This window comes from Malus domestica, chromosome 02, assembly GCF_042453785.1.
Source record: "Malus domestica chromosome 02, GDT2T_hap1".
Lineage (NCBI taxonomy): Eukaryota > Viridiplantae > Streptophyta > Magnoliopsida > Rosales > Rosaceae > Malus > Malus domestica.
In genome coordinates, this window is record NC_091662.1 from 35,117,842 (window position 1) to 35,137,253 (window position 19,412).

Below are 19,412 nucleotides of genomic sequence, written 5' to 3' on the forward strand. Positions count from 1 at the left end.
ATTTGCAACACTTACAATACATCTGAAAACTGAACCAAAATGGTTTGTTTTGCCACTTTTGCCTGCTACTCCATCATCTTATCAACCTCCTTCAGTACCATTCATGGAATATTCTCAGAGCAATCTCTTTTATCCCTATCTGCAAAACGAATGGAGAAAACTACCAGCCTTCACTTCTATTTCCATGACATCCACGACGGCGAGAACCCAACTGCCATGAAAATTGTTGAACCACCAAACGATTCAGTTGGTGGTTTCGGAACAACTTTCATGGCAGACAATCCATTGACAGAAGGGCCAGAGCCTAGTTCAAAGCTTGTGGGGAGAGCTCAGGGGATTTATGCTGTTGCTTCTCAGCATGACTCAGGGTTGCTTATGGTCTTGAACTTTGCTTTTCTAGACGGTATGTACAATGGTAGTACCGTAAGCATTCTAGGGAGGAATCCATTTATGGAAGCCATCCGAGAGATGCCTATTGTTGGAGGTACTGGGGTTTTCCAATATGCACGGGGCTATGCATTGGCGAAGACATTTTCGATGAGCATGAAAACTGGAGATGCTGTTGTTGAGTACAATGTGTCTGTGTTGCACTACTGAAGTGTAACGATATTGTATCAGATCATCTCAATTAGAGATGTGGTCAGTAAATGTAATACAAATAATTTTGTTGCTTTTTCTTGATTAGTTGTGTTGCCTTTCATGAATCTATGTTGTGCTGATTTAGAATATTTTATATATGTATATGCAACGATATATTTACAGTGAGAGGTGGGGATCATAAATTCTTAACGAACTTGCCATTCACGTGATTTGAACTTAAGGTCTATAACTTACAAATGGAGAGGAATTCTGCTATACTGTAGTGCCAAGTTGATTTAGAATTAATATCTTGAATAGCAATGGTGTGATATTCCACTTCTTGAAATACCTATATGTTTGACTTCAAACCCCAAACATGTTTAACTTTGAAGTATCAATAGAACAAGAATCAACCTAAAGAAAATATGCCAAAAGCGCAACATCAGTGTTTGTATAGAAAGAGAAAAGAAAAAAAGCACACAGATTAACAGATAACAAAAAATTTAGAACAGATAATAAATTCTCCGAATCTTTCTGAGGAAGACACTATGCAGTTGGCGAGGAAGAAATGCTTAAAATTCTTTACACAAACAAGAAAAGGGACAGAAGAAAGAAAAAGAAAACAGCACTCAATCCCCGGATGGTCGACCAACATCATTGGTATCTCCTAAACCTCCAGCCTGAAATCGAAAAAAGAGGTCTGTCGTGCCAGCAAATAACCACACATCCATTATGTTCTTTAATCTTGTACCCGTCATAGCCACGCAACAGCTCCGTAGCCTGCAACATTCCGTTGTAGCTCAAAGGCACCCTGCCAAACCCAGCCAACTCAAGCCTTAAAATCCACTTCTCAAGCTTCTCATGCCTCTCCGTTCGCTCAGTTCCTTCACATGCTATGATGTTTTTTATTTCCTCTCCGAAAAGCAGCTTCTCAACCTTCTGTCGCTCCATTGGTGATCTCGATACTGTAGACTCTAAGCAATCAAAAAGTGCTCCATAAAAGTACAATGCTTCCATGATCCTGTCCATCAATGTATGGCCATTGTGGTTTGCCTCTTGCTCTGTTATTACCATTAGTTTTGGCGAAAGGCCCCAAAGAGAAGTTAAAAAACTCCCCATCTTTGGTGAAGCACTGGATAGCGGGGACAAAGCAGAATCGGGACTGCCGTTAATTGGATCTTTCTCCAGCCACTCTCCTAAAGTGAGTTTATTCATATGCAAGACTTTCTGCAGGTTCTTAGATGCTAATGGTGTTTTGCTCCTATGATCATCATCACTTGCCAAGAGAGAATGTAGCTGCAGTACGGAGCAGACTGCCAGAGCCTCCCCAGTCTTGACACGCAAACTTTCGATATCAAGGTTCTCTAGCTTGCTAACTATAGCATTGAACTGAAATGGGATGTTCAGATTTTCAGCTTCTTCTGTCAACCGAAGAAACATTTGGTCTAATACTTCTTTTTGTTCATGAATGCCAGTAATTCTCAAATGAGGGGGGCCTTCAGGTCGTGCATTTAATGTCTGAATCAGATTAATCCACTGGGCAGGCTCACATGAATGAAGATCGATAATATGAACCATCTTCTCCCCTTCCATGGCTTCCACTATGGCCTGATTTGTGACCACATACGCAACCTTGAGGAAAGGACAGAGATCAAAGAACAGCCTTTGAACAAGAATTTCTTCCGAGACTGATGATATTTTTGTTGAATTAAGCGCTTTATGCAGACCGGGCAAACCTTTAAGCATCCGGTCTGCAAGTGCCTCGGTGAAATAAGCAGCTATTCTCTGCATTGAATCACCATCAGGAGAGGCGAGCTGACAAGTCTGGTCAAGCCAAATATTTGCATTCTCGATGCTACCTGATGCGACATGGCTAGCACAGGCGTACAGAAGCTGGATCAGGCATAAACCTCTCTCCTCAGATTTTAGCTCCCTGAGCCATGGTGAGTATGGAGATCCTATCCCAGGAGATAGCCAGGGAAAGAACTGCAGCGCTGATGAAGTTACCGGTGACCCGTCCTCTTGTGCCATTTTTTCAATTAACGATGAAAACAATGAGGGGATGAAGAAGATCAGATTGCCAGAACTGTTTCAAAACAGCAAGAATTAGACCAGTAAGAAAGCAGCTGATGAAATAAATAAATTAGAATTTGATTTCAGTGTTTTATTCCACAGGTTTGTTTTCCAAATAATGAATCACTTAGATTCGACCAGAAATTTTCGACCTGAAATTTCAAAGTACCTATAATACAAACAATAGTCTAAATTACTCTTATCTATGGGGCTGAGGATTCGAACTCGTCTACCTTGACCAACTGACCTAGCTCATGAGGTCCAAAGTACCATACCTGTAATTTCACACAGACCTGACTTTGGTATATCTAAGTAAAACACACAAGTAAAATTAATCTTGAATCCCTGTAAATATGATACGAATCTGGTAAACTGAACAGATAGTTTCTGAGAAACAGAGCAAAAGAATGAAAAAAAAAGTATGAAAATTGATTTTTGTTCTCGGAAATGATTCCATAGTTAACAAAACTAAAAAAACATTAACAAGTGACCTAAAATATTTCCTTTGCTACTCAACAATGTAAGTTCTTGGGAATTTTACAGGTTAAAATGTCTACTTTTTTCATCAACAAATCAACCAAAAACCCCTACACAACATCATGCCACACAAAAAAGCATAAAATAGAAAAAAAAAATCACAACAAATTCACAACTGCATACGTAAAAAAAATATAAATTTCCACATCGCAAGAAACAATGATACACAGAGCCAGGGAATTACCAGAGAAAGTAACTAGTTAGTTCCTCCAATAAACAACCCACCAAGTTCAAACGACATGGAAACTCCCAACTGGGTTTTCAAATGGAAAGAACTCAGAAAAGTTTCCTGAAATGGTGGTGGCTGGCTGGAGCCTCCTCCTAGTAATGCATCAAAGGCGTGGAGTTCGAGAAAACTCAGAAGGGTTTTGTGTTTGTGATGTGAAGTTTTGCTGCAAAGTGAGTGAAATAGCACAAAAAGCTCTTGTTTTGAAGGACTTTTCCATGGCTGCGTTACGTTGGCGACAATACTAGAGGCTGCCTTTTGTCGTCATTAATTTGTTTTGTTTGTCCTTTGGAGGGTGTCCAGAGGAATATGGAATTTCTGAAATACAGTGCCCTCTCTCTCTCTCTCTCTCTAGATTTTCTCTATCTAAAATGTTTGGTGTGTTACTTTGTTTCTCTCTCACTCTCACTTGGGATTTGTCACCAAGTGAAATGGATGGGAATAAGAGCTGGCCAAAGTTTGGGACTATTCTCCAACACAATGCCCTTCCAAACATGTCCTAACAAAACAAAACAACACCCTTGCTTGTTGCTTAGTGGGTAATAGTGGGGATTGCAAGGAGGAGCCTCCCAAGTGCCTCCAAATCCAAAACTTGTATTTGGATTCTTTCCACAGACATACACCATCCACTTGGTACTTTCTTCTAACATCAGGACAAGGGGACAAGTAAATTATAGGAAAAGCCAAAAGTAGATAGAGCATTTAACTTTTGGTGGTGGTGGTGGTGGTGGTGGGAGTTCTTGGAAGAATATCATATACCTCCATTGCTTCAATATTTACTTTTTACCCTAACCCAATCCCATGTATGAACGTTTCTTTGTATAGTTAATCAAGTGACATCAAATTGCAACCTACTTTAAGCCACCTAATCATGTATTAGTGGTATACAACCTCATTGCAACCTGGCCCGTCCATGCTTGACATTGTTGTTTGAAAAAAAATAACTTTCCTATTTCTGCAATCAATTTCACTTAAAATTCTATTATGTTCATCCTATGAAAAGTGGCTTGACAAATGAATAATTTCATTTAGAAACGGATAGAGAAGTGATTTTCACACATTTCTTTTTTCCGCATGCATACGTCTGTTTATATCTAACATTTGAATTTTATTAATCCAAAAAGAATCAATGAATATAAAACAAAGATGTGAATAATTAAAAAAAAATGGTGCCGATACCATTTCTCAACAATATATGTGTCAAATTATACAATGAACTATTGCGATTACATTATAAGAGACACACACTCATATAGGTTACTTTAGTGAAGTAAAAAAAGAATGTATAGTTCATCAATATCCATTCAGTTTGTTGACCATATTTTAATTGATCAAAATTTGAATATCTAATTCAGGATCAGTATTCAGTATTTGAAGAAACTTAGTGTTATATGTACTCTTTTTTTTTCCTAGAGAAAACCTATCGTTCAATAAATAGAACAAGGTGTATATCAAACAAACAAAAATGTGTTGCAAGAAGCACCTCTGAAAAACCTTATTTCGGGTATAACTACATAAAAAAGGGCCACAGGTAAAGGAAAAAGAGAATCTACACAATCCGTACAACCAGCAAAATTGTTACATAACATCAACCTTAAGGCATATTACCTAAAGTTACATTATCTAAGGGCTCATTTGGATGTGTTTTTAAAATGACTGGCGTTTCTTGCAAGAAGCACTTCAAGTATTATTTTAAGGATTCACTTGTATTTTTACTAAAAATTAGTTCCAAAAACATTTTCAAAAAAAAAATTTTCAATCATTTTAAAAGCAGTTCCAAACGCGTCCTAAAACATCATGGATTTACCACGCCAACAGGAGATCATCTCGGATCCAGCTCAAAAGCCATGGTGACCCATCCCCAATCCAAAACGAGAGATCCCATCAAGAAGGCTATATAACAAACAAGTCGGTGCGTAAATAGACTTAAAAATGTATTTTTATGTTCTCATTCAAGAAAGATCTCATACAAAACTAGGAACAACTATTGCATAATATTTCTATTTCAATCATACAACCCATTTAACTCTCAACTCTCAAAATCAAATTGAAATGCGACTAAAGAATAATTATTTGGTCTAGTAATACTGAAATAAGAGTACATCTAAACTATCGTGTCTTGTAGTGTGGCTTGTAACTAAGTAGAGTATTAAAATGATTGGTTGTATGAAGATTTAAGTCAAGAGGGCGAGATATTCATTATCATCTCATGTTGAGGTCACATCACGCACGCCCCAAACCCTTGAATTAGTATGGCATACCCATCTCTAATAGGTGCATAGCAAACCATAATTATTGTTCAAATAACTAAACTCCAAGTTTCAAATGTTGCTCGTGTGAAACTTACTACATACCAAAAAGAAAATGTGACAAACTACTGAAGACACTATATCTTACCATTAATTTATTGGAAATTTATGTTTAAATTTCTTTAGCCGGTTCATACAATACAACGCAAAACTATACGGTACCATTTGCAACCAATGTTCCATGATATATACTATATATGTGGATGTGGGAGGCTAATGAAATATGAGTCAGCCAGCACTTGCATGGCTTGTGCCAAATATAAGTAGACAAAATCGAGCATCTGTCAGTTGTTTCTTTCCCAAAAAATTCCAATTCCGTTGTATCGTTGTTTGTAAATCATTTGTTTGCATTTACAGGCTGCATAGGGAAGTCAAACTCAGAATAGAGCAATAGTCACGAAATACAATTGAATCCAATTTAATAATTTTCTAATTAAGTTTCTAGGATTTAAGTACCGAATGCCGGATAATGAAATATATAGAATTTTATATTACATATTTCAATTCTACAATGATATATATATAATTTAAATGTTACGATCTGTACTTAATTTTATTAATTAATTTTCTTGAAGGTGTGAAAATATGAAAATGCCCCTAGCAAAGCCTCCATTCTTCTTCTTTATATATAAAGTCATCTTTATACATAAAATCAGCACTCTAAAATAGTGAAGCTTTTAGCATATCAAGAATGCCCTCCACTAATTAGAATGTTAAAAGAAAATTTTAATTAATTGGGATAAAGTAGTAAAATGGCAATATTTTAAATTAAAAGAAATTAATTAAAAATTCTGAAAAATAAAAGGAATCCCACATAGTGGACAATCTATTTTTATTTCTTTGAATTTTCAAAAATAACTATAAAATCAATATTAAAAAAAAAAAAAGAGAATTACCACATGCGTTAGCTAGTGCGTGGCAAGAGGCTAGCATGTATAAGAAGTATTTTTCTTGTCAAATTATTCTTATCTTGGTTTTCTTTCTTTGTTTTCTAATTTTTGTATTTTTCTTGGGAGTCAAGCAAATCCATAAGAAGTATACTTCAAAGCTTCAGTAAAAACAAACAAAGAAGATATATTGTAGAGATCTAGCCAGCCATCTAGGCGGTATCACCCAAATTAAATCGAAAGCTCAATGATAAGCAATATTTGATGTTGTTTTAGTTTTTATCCTTTCGAATAAGGCCGTGAGTGTATGTCTTAAACATCACTATATATCGGTCTTAACAATGACTAATGGTGGTGTTTACCAAGGCCAAAAATAGACCTATGGCCAACCAATGCTAATTAAAATGGATTTTCATAGATAATTACATTGTACCAAGACTATATAAACCCTCTAAGTCTCAGTTAGACTTGCAAAGGAATGGAATTTGGGGTAAAAACAAAAACAAGAGGGCCTATAATTCTGGTTTCTCCTTATGTAAGTTTGACTTGTTTTTTTTTTTTCAAGTTAAAACTTTGGCTTGATTTGTTTCTTACAGGAAGAGAGCTTGAGTGACGTCACGCCCTAATGCTCGAATACTTATTGTCTTCAAGATTTCAGTGGAGCTATTTACTAGGTGGCAACACATGAATGTATTTGGGTTATCAATTTGGTTACAATTAGCATCCCAAATAAGAAACTAAGGCTTATTATGGCAGGTGACATATCTTCTAGCGAGTTATCACATATAAAACTGGTGGAGAAGGGACGGACGGGGCGGGGAGTTCTTAGGTGTGGTGGTTTTCACTATTTCAAGGAAGGGTAGGCATGCAACTATTACTGAAAAGCTAATCTCGCCTAATCTTTCTCTATTTGAAAAAAAATATATTATTATTCCAAGTATCATGCAAAATAATTATGATAAGGAGGAATGTATGGCAAACATCCTCAATAGTTATTCTTGTCAATTTATACAAGCAACATGTCTCATGCCAAGCCCTTTTTTTGGTGGGGGGGGGGGGGGGGGACTATGACTCCCATCATATGTTTTCGATCCCTCGATATATCTAAATCATTTATCCAAATCAACAAACAGACTTTGTACGTCCCGTCGTGTACTTATGTCACTTGGTCCCGAATCTTCCAAAAAATAAATGATTTACTTGAGTTTGTCTGAAAATAATCATACTCAATTCTTTTCAATCAAATCATTACAATGACTGTTATATGATAATTTAGAAGTTACAATATTATAGGTACCATGATCACATTTACTCACCACAACTTATATGAGGCCTACTCAAGATTCGAAGCGGTTTTCGTCTGTGAGAAATGTAGCTAGTAAATATGATACAGGAGTTTCGCTAGAGATACTAATGGACATTCCAATTTTATATCTCAAATGCGAGCAGGGGAAAGCCATGAAAACTTTTTGGATGATCTAAACAAAATTCATTTAAGGGTGTGGTCCGTACGGAATCACGGGTTAGTGAACTGGAAATTGGGCTGGATGTGGATGGGTATGTGGCCCAAAACAATATATTGGCTGGGTTACAGCTAGCCCATAGGAGTATTTAATAGGCTTATTTTGGATTAATTACACTAACATCTTTTCAGGTTTTTCGTGTTTCCATAAAAATCTCTCACGTTTGAGAAATATCACTAATATATCTTGAGGTTTTAATCCACTTTCACGTAACCCTTTTAAGGATAAATATGCACTTGTAATTAATTACTTAAAATAAAAATTCTTTATAAATAAATAAAATAAGTCTAGAAAAATGTTAAATTAAATAAAATTACATGAAACAACATTAAATAAAACAAAAGAAACCCTATGAGCCGTCTACTTATGAGATGCTTCAAGATCGGCATTCTTTTCAAAGGATCTAGTTCCCGTCCTTAAGTCATCACCACAAATGGATCGCAAGAACATTCCAAAAACCCAACAACGATGCCGCACAGACCAGTCGTAGCCTGACATGTTTGCACTGCAATTAGCCAAATTATCCATTGTTTCTTATCCACGATTCGATCAGAATCACCCTCGTTTATCGTGGAAGATTTCCCTTGCCAGCCTCTGCAACTGCTTCTTCAACACCGTCGCTTTGGCCACTGCTATCATATCAAAGTAGAAAACACCCGTCTTTGCAATTTCGATTGTTTTTTGTTCTGTATTTTAGTGGATTTTTTTTTTCTGGAATTAAAAATGATCAAATGAAATCTTTGTTTCCTGTAAATTATAAACAATATTAGGAGATTTTTTCATTGTTGTAGTATATGTTCTTCTTCCTTGTACTTCCATTCTCGCAAAGAGAGTATGAATCAGACCAAAAAATTATAGAGAGAATAATTATGAAACTTCAAAATATTGAAGGAAGCCACCAATAGTCAAATACCAAAACCAAAAACCCAACACACACGCATCCCAGAATTCAAAGCCAAGAAGAATTCTACAATTTGGCCATTTTTAATGTTTAATGTGATTCTTTTTAATTTGATTTCTTTTTCTATTTATTTATAAAGATTTTTAATTTAAGTAATTAACTACAAGGGTATATATGTCTTTTGAGGGGTTATGGGAAAGTGAATTAAAACTTCAGGGGGTATTAGTGATATTTATCAAACATGAGGAGTTTTTGTGAAAACACGAAAAACCTCAGAGGGTGAGTGTGTAATTAACCCGGCTTATTTTTCGAAATTTAAATTACCACACTTAATCCCTTAAAATTCCTTTTTTGCACCACTTTGTCTAGATTAAGGTCGAGTTCTAGGGGGTCTTTGTGCGGATTTTTTTTTTATAGAAAAAGTTCAAAAAAATGGGATAGCTAAAACTCGAAAAATTTCTTATGGTACAAGCGGGTTGAAATAATTCATTACAATACTAACAACAACATGAACAATAAGAACTGCTGTTGTAACATGACATAACAATGGTTGAACAATGACAAGTCAATGATATATCGATGCCATAATGATGAACTTGGACATACCTCTTCATTTTTCTTTACTCCGTCAAAATCAACTGCAACGGTCGTTGGCATTGTCCTTCTCTCCACCCTCAAAATCCCATACAAAGTAAATATCCCTATACGAAATAATTTAGAAATGGTTTTGCAAATCAACAGTATACAATCAAAATCCTACTCTTGATTTGGGTTCGGAATGACAAAATATTGTCTCTAAACATGTCCCAAAAACCTCAAGAAGTACAAAAAACTGAAACAACTAGAAGCATGGTGTTTCTCCGGAAGTGTCTCATAAACCACATGAACTAGTGACTATAGGCCAATATTTTATTAATGCAAGAATACGTAATTACAATTAGCACGCACCTAAACAATCGAATCAATAGTTTGATAACGTAATATATCAGTTGACAGGTTATATACCCAAAGCCAATCAAAGAAAACAGTAAAGTTTTATAAGATCTTTCTGCATAAGTGTAGGTAATGTGCTTCTTCACAGACAATGTCTATTTCACCGAGTCTGCTCCCTGGTGGGACAAATGGTCATTTAGTTTGCGGGTACGAAGCCCGTTGGACGTTGCCAACTATAACCCGGCCCATACCATTTCAATCTCGAAAGGGTTTCTGTACTGTCGTTCTGACCGGAGTAATTAATCATAAACCCTAAACCCCAATGATGGAGTAATCATCTGCTGCTACGCGAGCTCATTGATTGACCGTTCGGATTTTCTCTGAGACCTTCATGTATGTTCAGGTAGAAAACCTCCTTTTCCTCTGTTATTCTTTACCCTACAGGGCTACAGTTTGTTTGGTTGCTGAGAAAATCTTGAAAATTGTAATTTCAATTTTTCAGTAGTGGATGACTGAGAGATTGGACGATTGAAACAGTTGAAATTTATCTATCTTTTTACCCAGTTATTATATGTAATGTTTCCAAATGAATTCCTGATAGAATGGTATGTTTTCGGTTTTATGCATATTATCTCGGTACGAATTTCTTATGAATTGGATTCAATTTCGTTTCACAATTGCTGGTGGCGTAGTTCATTTCGTGTAATCGAAGATTTATTCGCTGCCCGGCTGATGTTTTATGTAACTGCTTACAGGGCTACAATTTCGGGAAATGGGAAGCTGTGGAGAAAGTGAGATCTCTAGCTAGAAATCGAGGACTGACGAAGACTCCAGGATGGAGCTCAATAGAAGTTAACAATTAAAGAGTCACATATATAGTTTGTTGTATTTTGGTTACAAGTCTGTTACAACTTTCTATGTAACTAATTACTAGATTAATCAGTTAATCAAGTGTAATTAGTTACTAAGCTATTTCTCACAAGTGTATATAAACCAGTTGTAATTCCTTATTCATTAAGAAATGAAAATACCAGAGTTATTTCTTATATGGTATCACTCGCCTCTCTGCTCACGCACCGATCCTAGCTTCCTCTGCAATCTTTGATTTTTCTTCCCAATTTCGTTTTCTCTCTGCAAATCCTTGATCGACAATGGCGTCTTCTACCTCTTCGCCTACAAATCCAGAAGTTTTCGCTCAGAATCCTACTCCTCTTTCCTTAAATTCAGCTCCGATAAACCCTAATTCTTCGATTTCCTCAATTTCAATCCAAAACATCAGTTGTATGGTTCCTACAAAGCTTAAGAGGGACAATTATCTCACCTGGAAAGCTCTTTTCACTCCAATTTTCCGACGCTACAAACTTACAGGTATCATCGATGGATCGGAGAAATGTCCATCGCCCTTTCTTCTCAATCAATTCGGTATCAGTACTGCCGTTCCTAATCCTGATTTCGAGATCTGGTTTGAAAAGGATCAAAATATCCCGATCTGGTTGAATTTCACTCTCTCTGAAGATCTTATTCCGTTCATCGTTGGCATCACCTCATCTCGAGAATTATGGCAGATTCTTGAACAACGGTTTGGCGGAGTCTCGGCGACGCACATTCACCAGCTTCGATCGCGTCTTCATGCGATTCAGAAAGGCGATTTGTCAATTTATGATTATCTGCAGCGTATCAAAGGCATCTCTGATGCTTTTATGGCTGCTGGAGCACTGGTGTCGGAACCAGATCTCATTGCTGTTACCTTAAATGGCCTCTCCGATGATTACGAATCTTTCATTGATTCGATAATGCTTCGAATTTCATCTACTTCCTTAGATGAACTTCATGGATTACTCATGAACAAAGAGATATTTATGCATCGAAAGAAGAAAGCTCATTCATCGTCTCTCACTGAACCATTTCAAGCATTTACTGCTCAACCTCCGCCTCTCCAGCAAGGTCTCTTACCTACACCTCCTCCTTCACAGGCATATGTTGTTCAACATTCTAACTACAGCAATCGCACCAATTTCCAGCGCAATAATCGTGGCCGAAGCAATTTTCAGAAGAACAACAGAGGTCGAGGCAACTATCGTGGAAATTATAACAACTCTGGCCCTGGTAATGGTTCATTTCATCATAATACTGGTAATTACAATCGCAACTCTGGTGGATTTAATCGCTCTTCTGGACCTCGGTCTCCCTGTCAAATATGCAATTCTTTTGATCATGAGGCTCTTGACTGCTATGCTCGCATGAATCATGCCTTTGCTGGAAAGATTCCACCTGCCAAGCTTGCTGCTATGTGTGCCTCTACAGCCTCTTCTTCTCAACCTACTTGGCTTCTGGACTCTGGTGCTACTGCTCATGTTACCAATGATATCTCCGCTATCATTTCCCCTACTCTAGTGAAGACAAGTTTTATGCTGGTGATGGCCAAGGTATGCCAATCCACCTTACAGGTTCTTCTATTCTCCAAACACCACATACTGCTTTTCGATTAAATAATGTTCTTCATGTGCCAATTATGCAATTCAATTTGCTCTTTGCGTATTAGTTTCTAAGAGACAATTATTGCTCTTTAACTCTTGATTCTGATGGCTTTGTCATCAAGGACCGTTCCACTGGGAAGATGCTTTTTCGCGGCCCAGTTAGGGATGGTTTCTATCCTCTGCAAGGTCAGCCATTCCAAGCTTCATATTCTGCACTTGTTAGCACTCAAGCATCCTTACAACAATGGCACAAACGACTCGATCATCCTTCCACAACCATTCTCAGAAGGATTTTACATACAAATAAGCTTGTTCCTCATACTTCAGCTTTTGTTCAGTTTTTTTTTTGTGTAGACTGTGTTATCGGCAAAAATCATAAGCTGCCATTTTCTTTTAGTACTACCACTGTATCAAATAGTTCGGATTTAATTTATTGTGATGTCTGGGGTCCCTGTCCAATTTCATCAGTTAGTGGCTATAAGTACTATGTACTCTTTGTGGATGAGTATAGCAAATACAGTTGGATGTTTCCTTTACAAAACAAGTTTGAAGTCTTCTCTACTTTTGTTATTTTCAAAGCATATGTTGAAAACTTACTTGGCCATAAAATCAAGATTCTTCGAACAGATTCAGGGGGTGAGTTCATTGGTTCTGCTTATGTTTCCTTCTTGTTTCAACATGGTATTTCTTATCAGTATAGTTGTCCCCACACACCTGAGCAAAATGGGTGTGTGGAACGCAAGCATAGATATCTTACTGAGACTGCTCGGACACTTCTTGTTGCTTCCAAAGTTCCTCACAAGTTTTGGGTAGAAGCCTTTTCTACTGCAATGTATCTTATCAATCGAATGCCTATTTCTGGATCTTCTCAGTCTCCATGGGAAATTCTTTTCAAAAAGCCTCCTAATTATTCCAAGTTAAAGGTATTTGGTTGTTGTTGTTATCCTTGGCTCAAGCCATATATGCAATCAAAATTAGATGGTAAAAGCAAACCATGTGTATTTCTCGATTATAGCCTTCAACACAAAGGTTATCGGTGTTTAGACGTGTCTTCTAACAGAGTCTACATTTCAAGGCATGTTCTCTTTAATGAAGATCATTATCCATTTCATCACAGTAGCTTTTCACAGTGTTCTTGCTCTATCTCTCCACTACATCACCTGAGTTCTCTCTGCCATTTCCTCAATCAAGTCCACCTGCAACACAACCTTCTTCGTATTCTCTCAAGGCTAACGCTCAAGCTCTTCTCGGGTGCATTCTACACAACAACCTCAACCTACACAATCTACACAGCAACCTCAACCTACATAGCAACCTCAAGACTTTATTTCATCTCCGGTGCATTCTACTTCTTCAATTTCAACAGTCTCAGTTCCCACAAACACTCATCCAATGATCACTAGATCTAAAGCAGGAATTTTCAAGCCTAAAGTGTTAACAGCCATAAAGCATCCTATTGATTCCAGTTCATTTGTAGTTACTACTTATTTGCAAGCCTCCAAATATGATCACTGGAATAAAGCCATGCTTGAAGAATTTCAAGCTCTTCAATCCACAGGCACTTGGACTCTTGTACCCTCATCTCCTTATCAAAACTTGGTCGGCTGCAAATGGGTTTTTAGGATTAAAAGGAAACCTGATGGTTCTATTGATCGGTACAAAGCCCGTCTTGTTGCTAAGGGTTTCCATTAACAAGAGGGTATTGATTTCAAAGAGACTTTCAGTCCGGTTGCCAAACTTGTCACCATTCGCATTCTTCTTACAATGGCAGTGCAATATGATTGGTTTTTACATCAACTTGACATCAGCAATGCTTTTCTCCATGGCAATCTCCAAGAAGATGTTTTTATGCAACAACCCCCAGGTTTCATTGATCCCTCCAAACCTTCTTATGTCTGTAAACTCAAGAAATCTCTCTATGGATTGAAGCAAGCTCCTCGAGCTTGGTATGATAAGCTGTTTCAAGCTTTGGTCTCTCTTGGTTTCATAAACTCCCAATCTGATTGTTCTCTGTCTGTGAAACTTCAACCATTCCCTGTGCTAGTCCTTGTCTATGTGGATGATATCTTGGTGACTGGTCCTAATACCTCTCTCTGTCAACAATTTATTCAGCAACTAAGTTCCTTATTTCCAGTTAAGGACTTGGGACCATTACACTATTTCCTTGGCTTAGAAGTTCACCGATTCGATGAGGGTATTTTCCTATCTCAAAGCAAATATGCATTAGATCTTTTAGTCAAGACAACCATGGCAGGTTGCAAGCCCTGTACTACTTATCTGGGAACTCAAAAGCTTGATCATACTGAAGATTTTTTAGCCGATCCTAAAGAATATCGATCTATTGTAGAGGCATTACAGTATTTCACTTGGACAAGACCTGATATTTCCTTTGTTGTGAATCAAGTATGCCAGTTCCTTCACTGTCCACGGGATTCACATTTTCAAGCTGTCAAAAGGATATTAAGGTTCTTAAAAGGTACATTTGATCAGGGGATGTGGTTTAAGAAAAGTCCCTTGCATCTTACTGCCTACTCTGATGCGGATTGGGCAGGTTGTGTGTTTGATCGTAGGTCCACCAATGGCTATTGTATATATTTGGGCAGAAACTTGATTAGTTGGAGTGCTAAAAAGCAACATACAGTTGCTCGTTCCTCTACCGAGGCTGAATATTGTTCCCTTGTGCACACGGCAGCTGAACTTACATGGATATGTAAAATTTTCAGAGATGTCGCTTTTCAACTCACTACCATTCCCACTCTTTAGTGTGATAATGTTTCCGCTATTTATCTGGCCTCAAATCCAGTTTTTCATGCTCGTACAAAGCACGTGGAAATTGATTATCATTACATCTGTGAACTAGTTCTTGCCAAGCTGTTTCAAGTGCAGTATATTAAGACTCAGTTTCAAGTTGCTGATATCCACACAAAATCTCTTTCTAAAGCTCGGTTTCAATACCTTCAATCCAAGCTTTCCCTCGGCTTTCCTCCGTTCAGCTTGAGGGGGTGTAAAGAGTCACATATATAGTTTGTTGTATTTTGGTTACAAGTCTGTTACAACTGTCTATGTAACTAATTACTAGATTAGTCAGTTAATCAAGTGTAATTAGTTACTAAGCTATTTCTCACAAGTGTATATAAACCAGTTGTAATTCTGTTTGGGTTAAAACTTAAACTTTGGGCTTAGAAGGGAGTTGGCCTAAAAAGAGGAGAAAAGCCCGAAGCTCAGCCCAAGCCCATAAGGCAGAAAAGGCCTTTCCCGACTAGGTGCAGATCATTTGCACCACTTGCTCACCTACCCAAGGGCCAAGTGGTATAGACCAGCCAGCTAATCAGCCCATAAGTACTTTATGGTGGCAGTACAAGTAAATAGCTGATGAGTCATTATCCTTCAAAACTGCATTCGGGCAAGATTATTGCTACAGGAGGCCAAGCCAAAATGTCTATAAAAGGAGAAAGAGAAATCAAAATCAAGGACACTCAAACAAACAAATATAAGCACAAACTCTGCTCAAAGCCAGATTTTCCTTTAAAACGAAGCTGTAGTCAGCCCAAGCCTTCATCCATTTCGGGATAAACCCTTTGTAATAGCTCTGCTACCCTGTTCAACTCTTGCTGTAGTATCGATTTCTTTCTGTAAACTCACCTCCCAACCCCTTTTCTAGGCTTTCAAATCTCCTGATAAACCACAAAGATAGGAAGTTGCAAGACGATCAGCCTTACCCGACAAGGTTAAACCTTGCCCGACCCTCTTTGTTTTTGTCTTTTCATTCATTAGCCTAGCAATATGTTGTATACTACAAGTTGTATCCAAGTTATTTCTAGTAATATGGCTATTAAAAGACTCTCTCAACGCTTGAATCCGATTTGAATATGTCTTCACAGTTCAAGCCAGATCTAAGTTCTAAGCCCTCGGGCATATAAGATTTGATCACTTTAAAAAGTCCTTGGCCTCAAGGCATAAAAAAGAACCTGATGTGGACTTAATCCATCCACGACAAGATTTGAAAATAAGAAGTCCGAAGTTACTTGAGGCGCAAGTAATCGACCTGCCATTTAGTTTTATTTCTGTTATATTATGATTACCATATAACGTTCGAGTACGGGATGAATTCTGATGGGAAGCCTCAAGGCCTATTCAAGGCCCCACAAAGGCACCTATTTGGATTCATCCTATTTCTCGGGCGAGAACATTGAGTATAGAAGGAGTTCTGATAGGAAGCCTCAAGGCCTATTCAAGGCCCTACAAAGGCACCTATTTAGATTCATTTTGCTCTTTGGGCTCAGGTAATCAGAAGTATGATGGTTATAAGACTCATATAACCAAGAAAAGGAACCTTATGTGTTCGAGTACTAAGTTAGTTATTTATGGAAAGCCTCAAGGCCTACACCTAAGGCCCCACAAAGGCACCTGTCAATAACTAACATAGTCTCTCGAATATATATAAAACTCAAACATTCGTTCTACATCTGCCATGCCGAAGATGGCAGTGGCACGCCTAAGGCCTCACAAAGGCACCTTTCAAAGTTAACTATGTCCTTCTCTTTCAGCCTTGCTTGACAAACCTTGCCCGACAAGCCCGCCAGTAAAGCAGAAGCCCGACAGAAAGCATTAACCGGTGCCAACCTCTTGGGGAGCTGTGTGCTCGTCGGCCAGGAAGCATCCCCCACGGAAATTCCCGCCACGAACAAATTCCTTATTCATTAAGAAATGAAAATACCAGAGTTATTTCTTATAACAATAACGTTGATGTCTTTTATACTGCGAACCAATCACATCCAAAATGCGAGGAAATATACGAGAAGTTGAGGGATCTAGCCGCCAGAATGAAGAGCCTTGGTTATGTTCCCGACTTTAGCTTTGTGCTGCAGGATGTTGAGGATGACGAGAAAGAACACATCCTCAACAGTCACAGCGAGAGATTAGCAATTGCATTCGGACTCATCAGCACGCCCCCGAAATGTCGCATTCGGATCTTCAAGAACTTGATGGTTTGCGGGGATTGCCACAACGCAACGAAGTTCATATCGGTAATTGCGGAGAGGGAGATCATTGTGAGGGATTCTAACGGTTTTCATCATTTCAAGGATGGAACTTGCTCTTGTGGGGATTATTGGTGACAAGCAATATGAATTAATGTAATGATAGGAGATTCATATTCTTTTAATTCTTGTAATGATTGCCAACTTGGTGCCAGGTTACAAGAAAAGCCATGATCAAATGTACGACAGGCACTAACTGATTCATATTCTTTTGATTGATACCTGTTGTTCTGTTCATTCCACGTCAATTATGACTCGCTCAGATTTCCAGCTGAGCAAGTGGCAGGAAATGGCCGATCAAAAGCCCAAAGGCATTTCCAAGAACATCAAATTGGCTCTTTCCAAGGATTACTCCAACCTCTGCAAAACCAAGAGCCCTATTAAAACCCTCAGAGTTTTCACAAATCAAGTGAGTTTTCGAGAAAGCTTGTATTTGTTCTTTAATTAGCGTTGGATTCTGATCATTCTATGTCACTTATGAGGGTTAGAATCTTAATTAATCAAAGCATTTTTCTTTATGTTTGTGGGCAATGTGTGATGTTGAAGTTAGAATTTTTGTTGCATTCTTTAGTAGTATAATTTGTTTAATTGTGTTCACTTTGCCATGTTATGCTGGTTGCGGTTGCAGTTGAAGTTTAATTTATTTTTCTAGGACTGTAGATGATTGTGTGGAGTACGAAACGCTAAGTACTAACGTAATGTTAAGTTTTGATAGCTGAGAATGAACTCCACGCTTGAAGTTGAAAAGGAATAAAAAATTTCGTTTTATTGTTTTAATATTTTATTCAAAGTTTATGTTGATTATATCAGAAACATTGTAACCAAGGAAGTTTTTGTATATTTTTACAATTGTACTATAAGGCAATGTGAAGACGCCATTTTTAAGGAGATGTTCTTCACACTGGAAGCTTAAACATGAATCGAGTTATTATTACTTATCCTGAAGGATAAAGAAACGTCTTGATGATTTGAAAAGCTGCTGAGGGGTTTGTAATTTCATGGTCTGTTTTAATGGAAAGAAGTGCACTGTTCATATTTGGTGCGTGTTGAATTGTAATCCTGTCTTAGTCCAAAGATAATGGATTCAGCCTATGCACAAAGAAAAATCCATGCACATGCTAGAGAATTCTAGCAAAGTTCAAGTTGGTGGAAGAGTCTAGAAGAATGGTGAAGATTCCACCAACATACAAGATTAGTGTAGATAATTCTAGCTTAGGAAGGTAGTGAAATTATCTAGATATCTCTAGCATGATGCTTCCATGTTTCTCCAAGGTTCCATCCATGCCTATAAAAGGGGAAGGCATCCACACCATTTGTAACAACCAAGAGAGCAAGTAGTGAGAAGTGAGAAGAAGCAACAAAGCTTCTAAGGGTGTTTGAGTGTTTCTTCTTGTACTAAGTTTGTGAGTGAATAAAAATCTTGTGTAATACTTTGAGTATTCTTTCTTTCTCTTGCCTATCAATTCCGTTGCGTTACATTCATTTTTGTGAGATAAATATCTCCAAAGTAGTGAAGTCTTTTTAAGCCCTAACAAAGTGGTACCAGAGCTATGGCAAGCATGGGAAAAGCTTCAAACCTCTTACAAAGGAGCTGAACAAGTGAAAAATGTTCATCTTCAAATATTAAGAGGTGAGTTTGAATCTCTACAAATGAAAAGGTTTGAATCAATCTCTGATTATTTCTCAAGAGTCTTAGTTGTTTCTAATCAATTAAAAAGAAACGGCGAAAAGTTGGAAGATGTTAGAATTATGGAGAAGATACTACAAGCACATTGTCTTGACGATTGAAGAAACTAAAAACTTGGAAGAAGTTAGTATAGAGCAATTAATGGGTTCACTACAAGCATATGAAGAGAAACATAAGAAGAGGCAAGGGAGTGATGAACAGCTTCTCAAGACGCATGTCCAGCCAAAGAAGAAAGAAGAAA

At 37.6% G+C, this 19,412-nt stretch overlaps 2 protein-coding genes across 3 annotated transcripts; one reads left to right on the forward strand and one right to left on the reverse strand.

Moving 5' to 3' along the window:
• On the forward strand, nt 1–684 carry LOC114822143 (dirigent protein 22-like). Its single transcript, XM_029096298.2, has one exon. It carries the CDS (start codon nt 40–42, stop codon nt 595–597), a length of 558 nt encoding a protein of 185 aa, XP_028952131.1. The 5' UTR covers nt 1–39; the 3' UTR covers nt 598–684.
• A 379-nt stretch (nt 685–1,063) lies between these two features.
• Nucleotides 1,064–3,772, reverse strand: LOC114819156 (GRAS family protein TF80-like). Of its 2 annotated transcripts, none has more exons than XM_029096294.2 (2): nt 3,374–3,772; nt 1,064–2,665 (listed from the first exon to the last, which is right to left on the reverse strand). In XM_029096294.2, exon 2 carries the CDS (start codon nt 2,608–2,610, stop codon nt 1,234–1,236), a length of 1,377 nt encoding a protein of 458 aa, XP_028952127.1. In that variant the 5' UTR covers nt 2,611–2,665; nt 3,374–3,772; the 3' UTR covers nt 1,064–1,233. The 2 variants fall into 2 exon arrangements, with proteins under 2 accessions (XP_028952127.1, XP_070673999.1); XM_070817898.1 differs by lacking the exon at nt 3,374–3,772 and adding an exon at nt 2,822–3,298.
• Between the last annotated feature and the right edge of the window lie 15,640 nt (nt 3,773–19,412).

Coding starts and splice junctions, on each gene's coding strand:
- LOC114822143 (XM_029096298.2), top strand. CDS start 40: ATGGTTTGTTTTGCCACTTTTGCCTGCTACTCCATCATCTTATCAACC.
- LOC114819156 (XM_029096294.2), bottom strand. CDS start 2,610: ATGGCACAAGAGGACGGGTCACCGGTAACTTCATCAGCGCTGCAGTTC.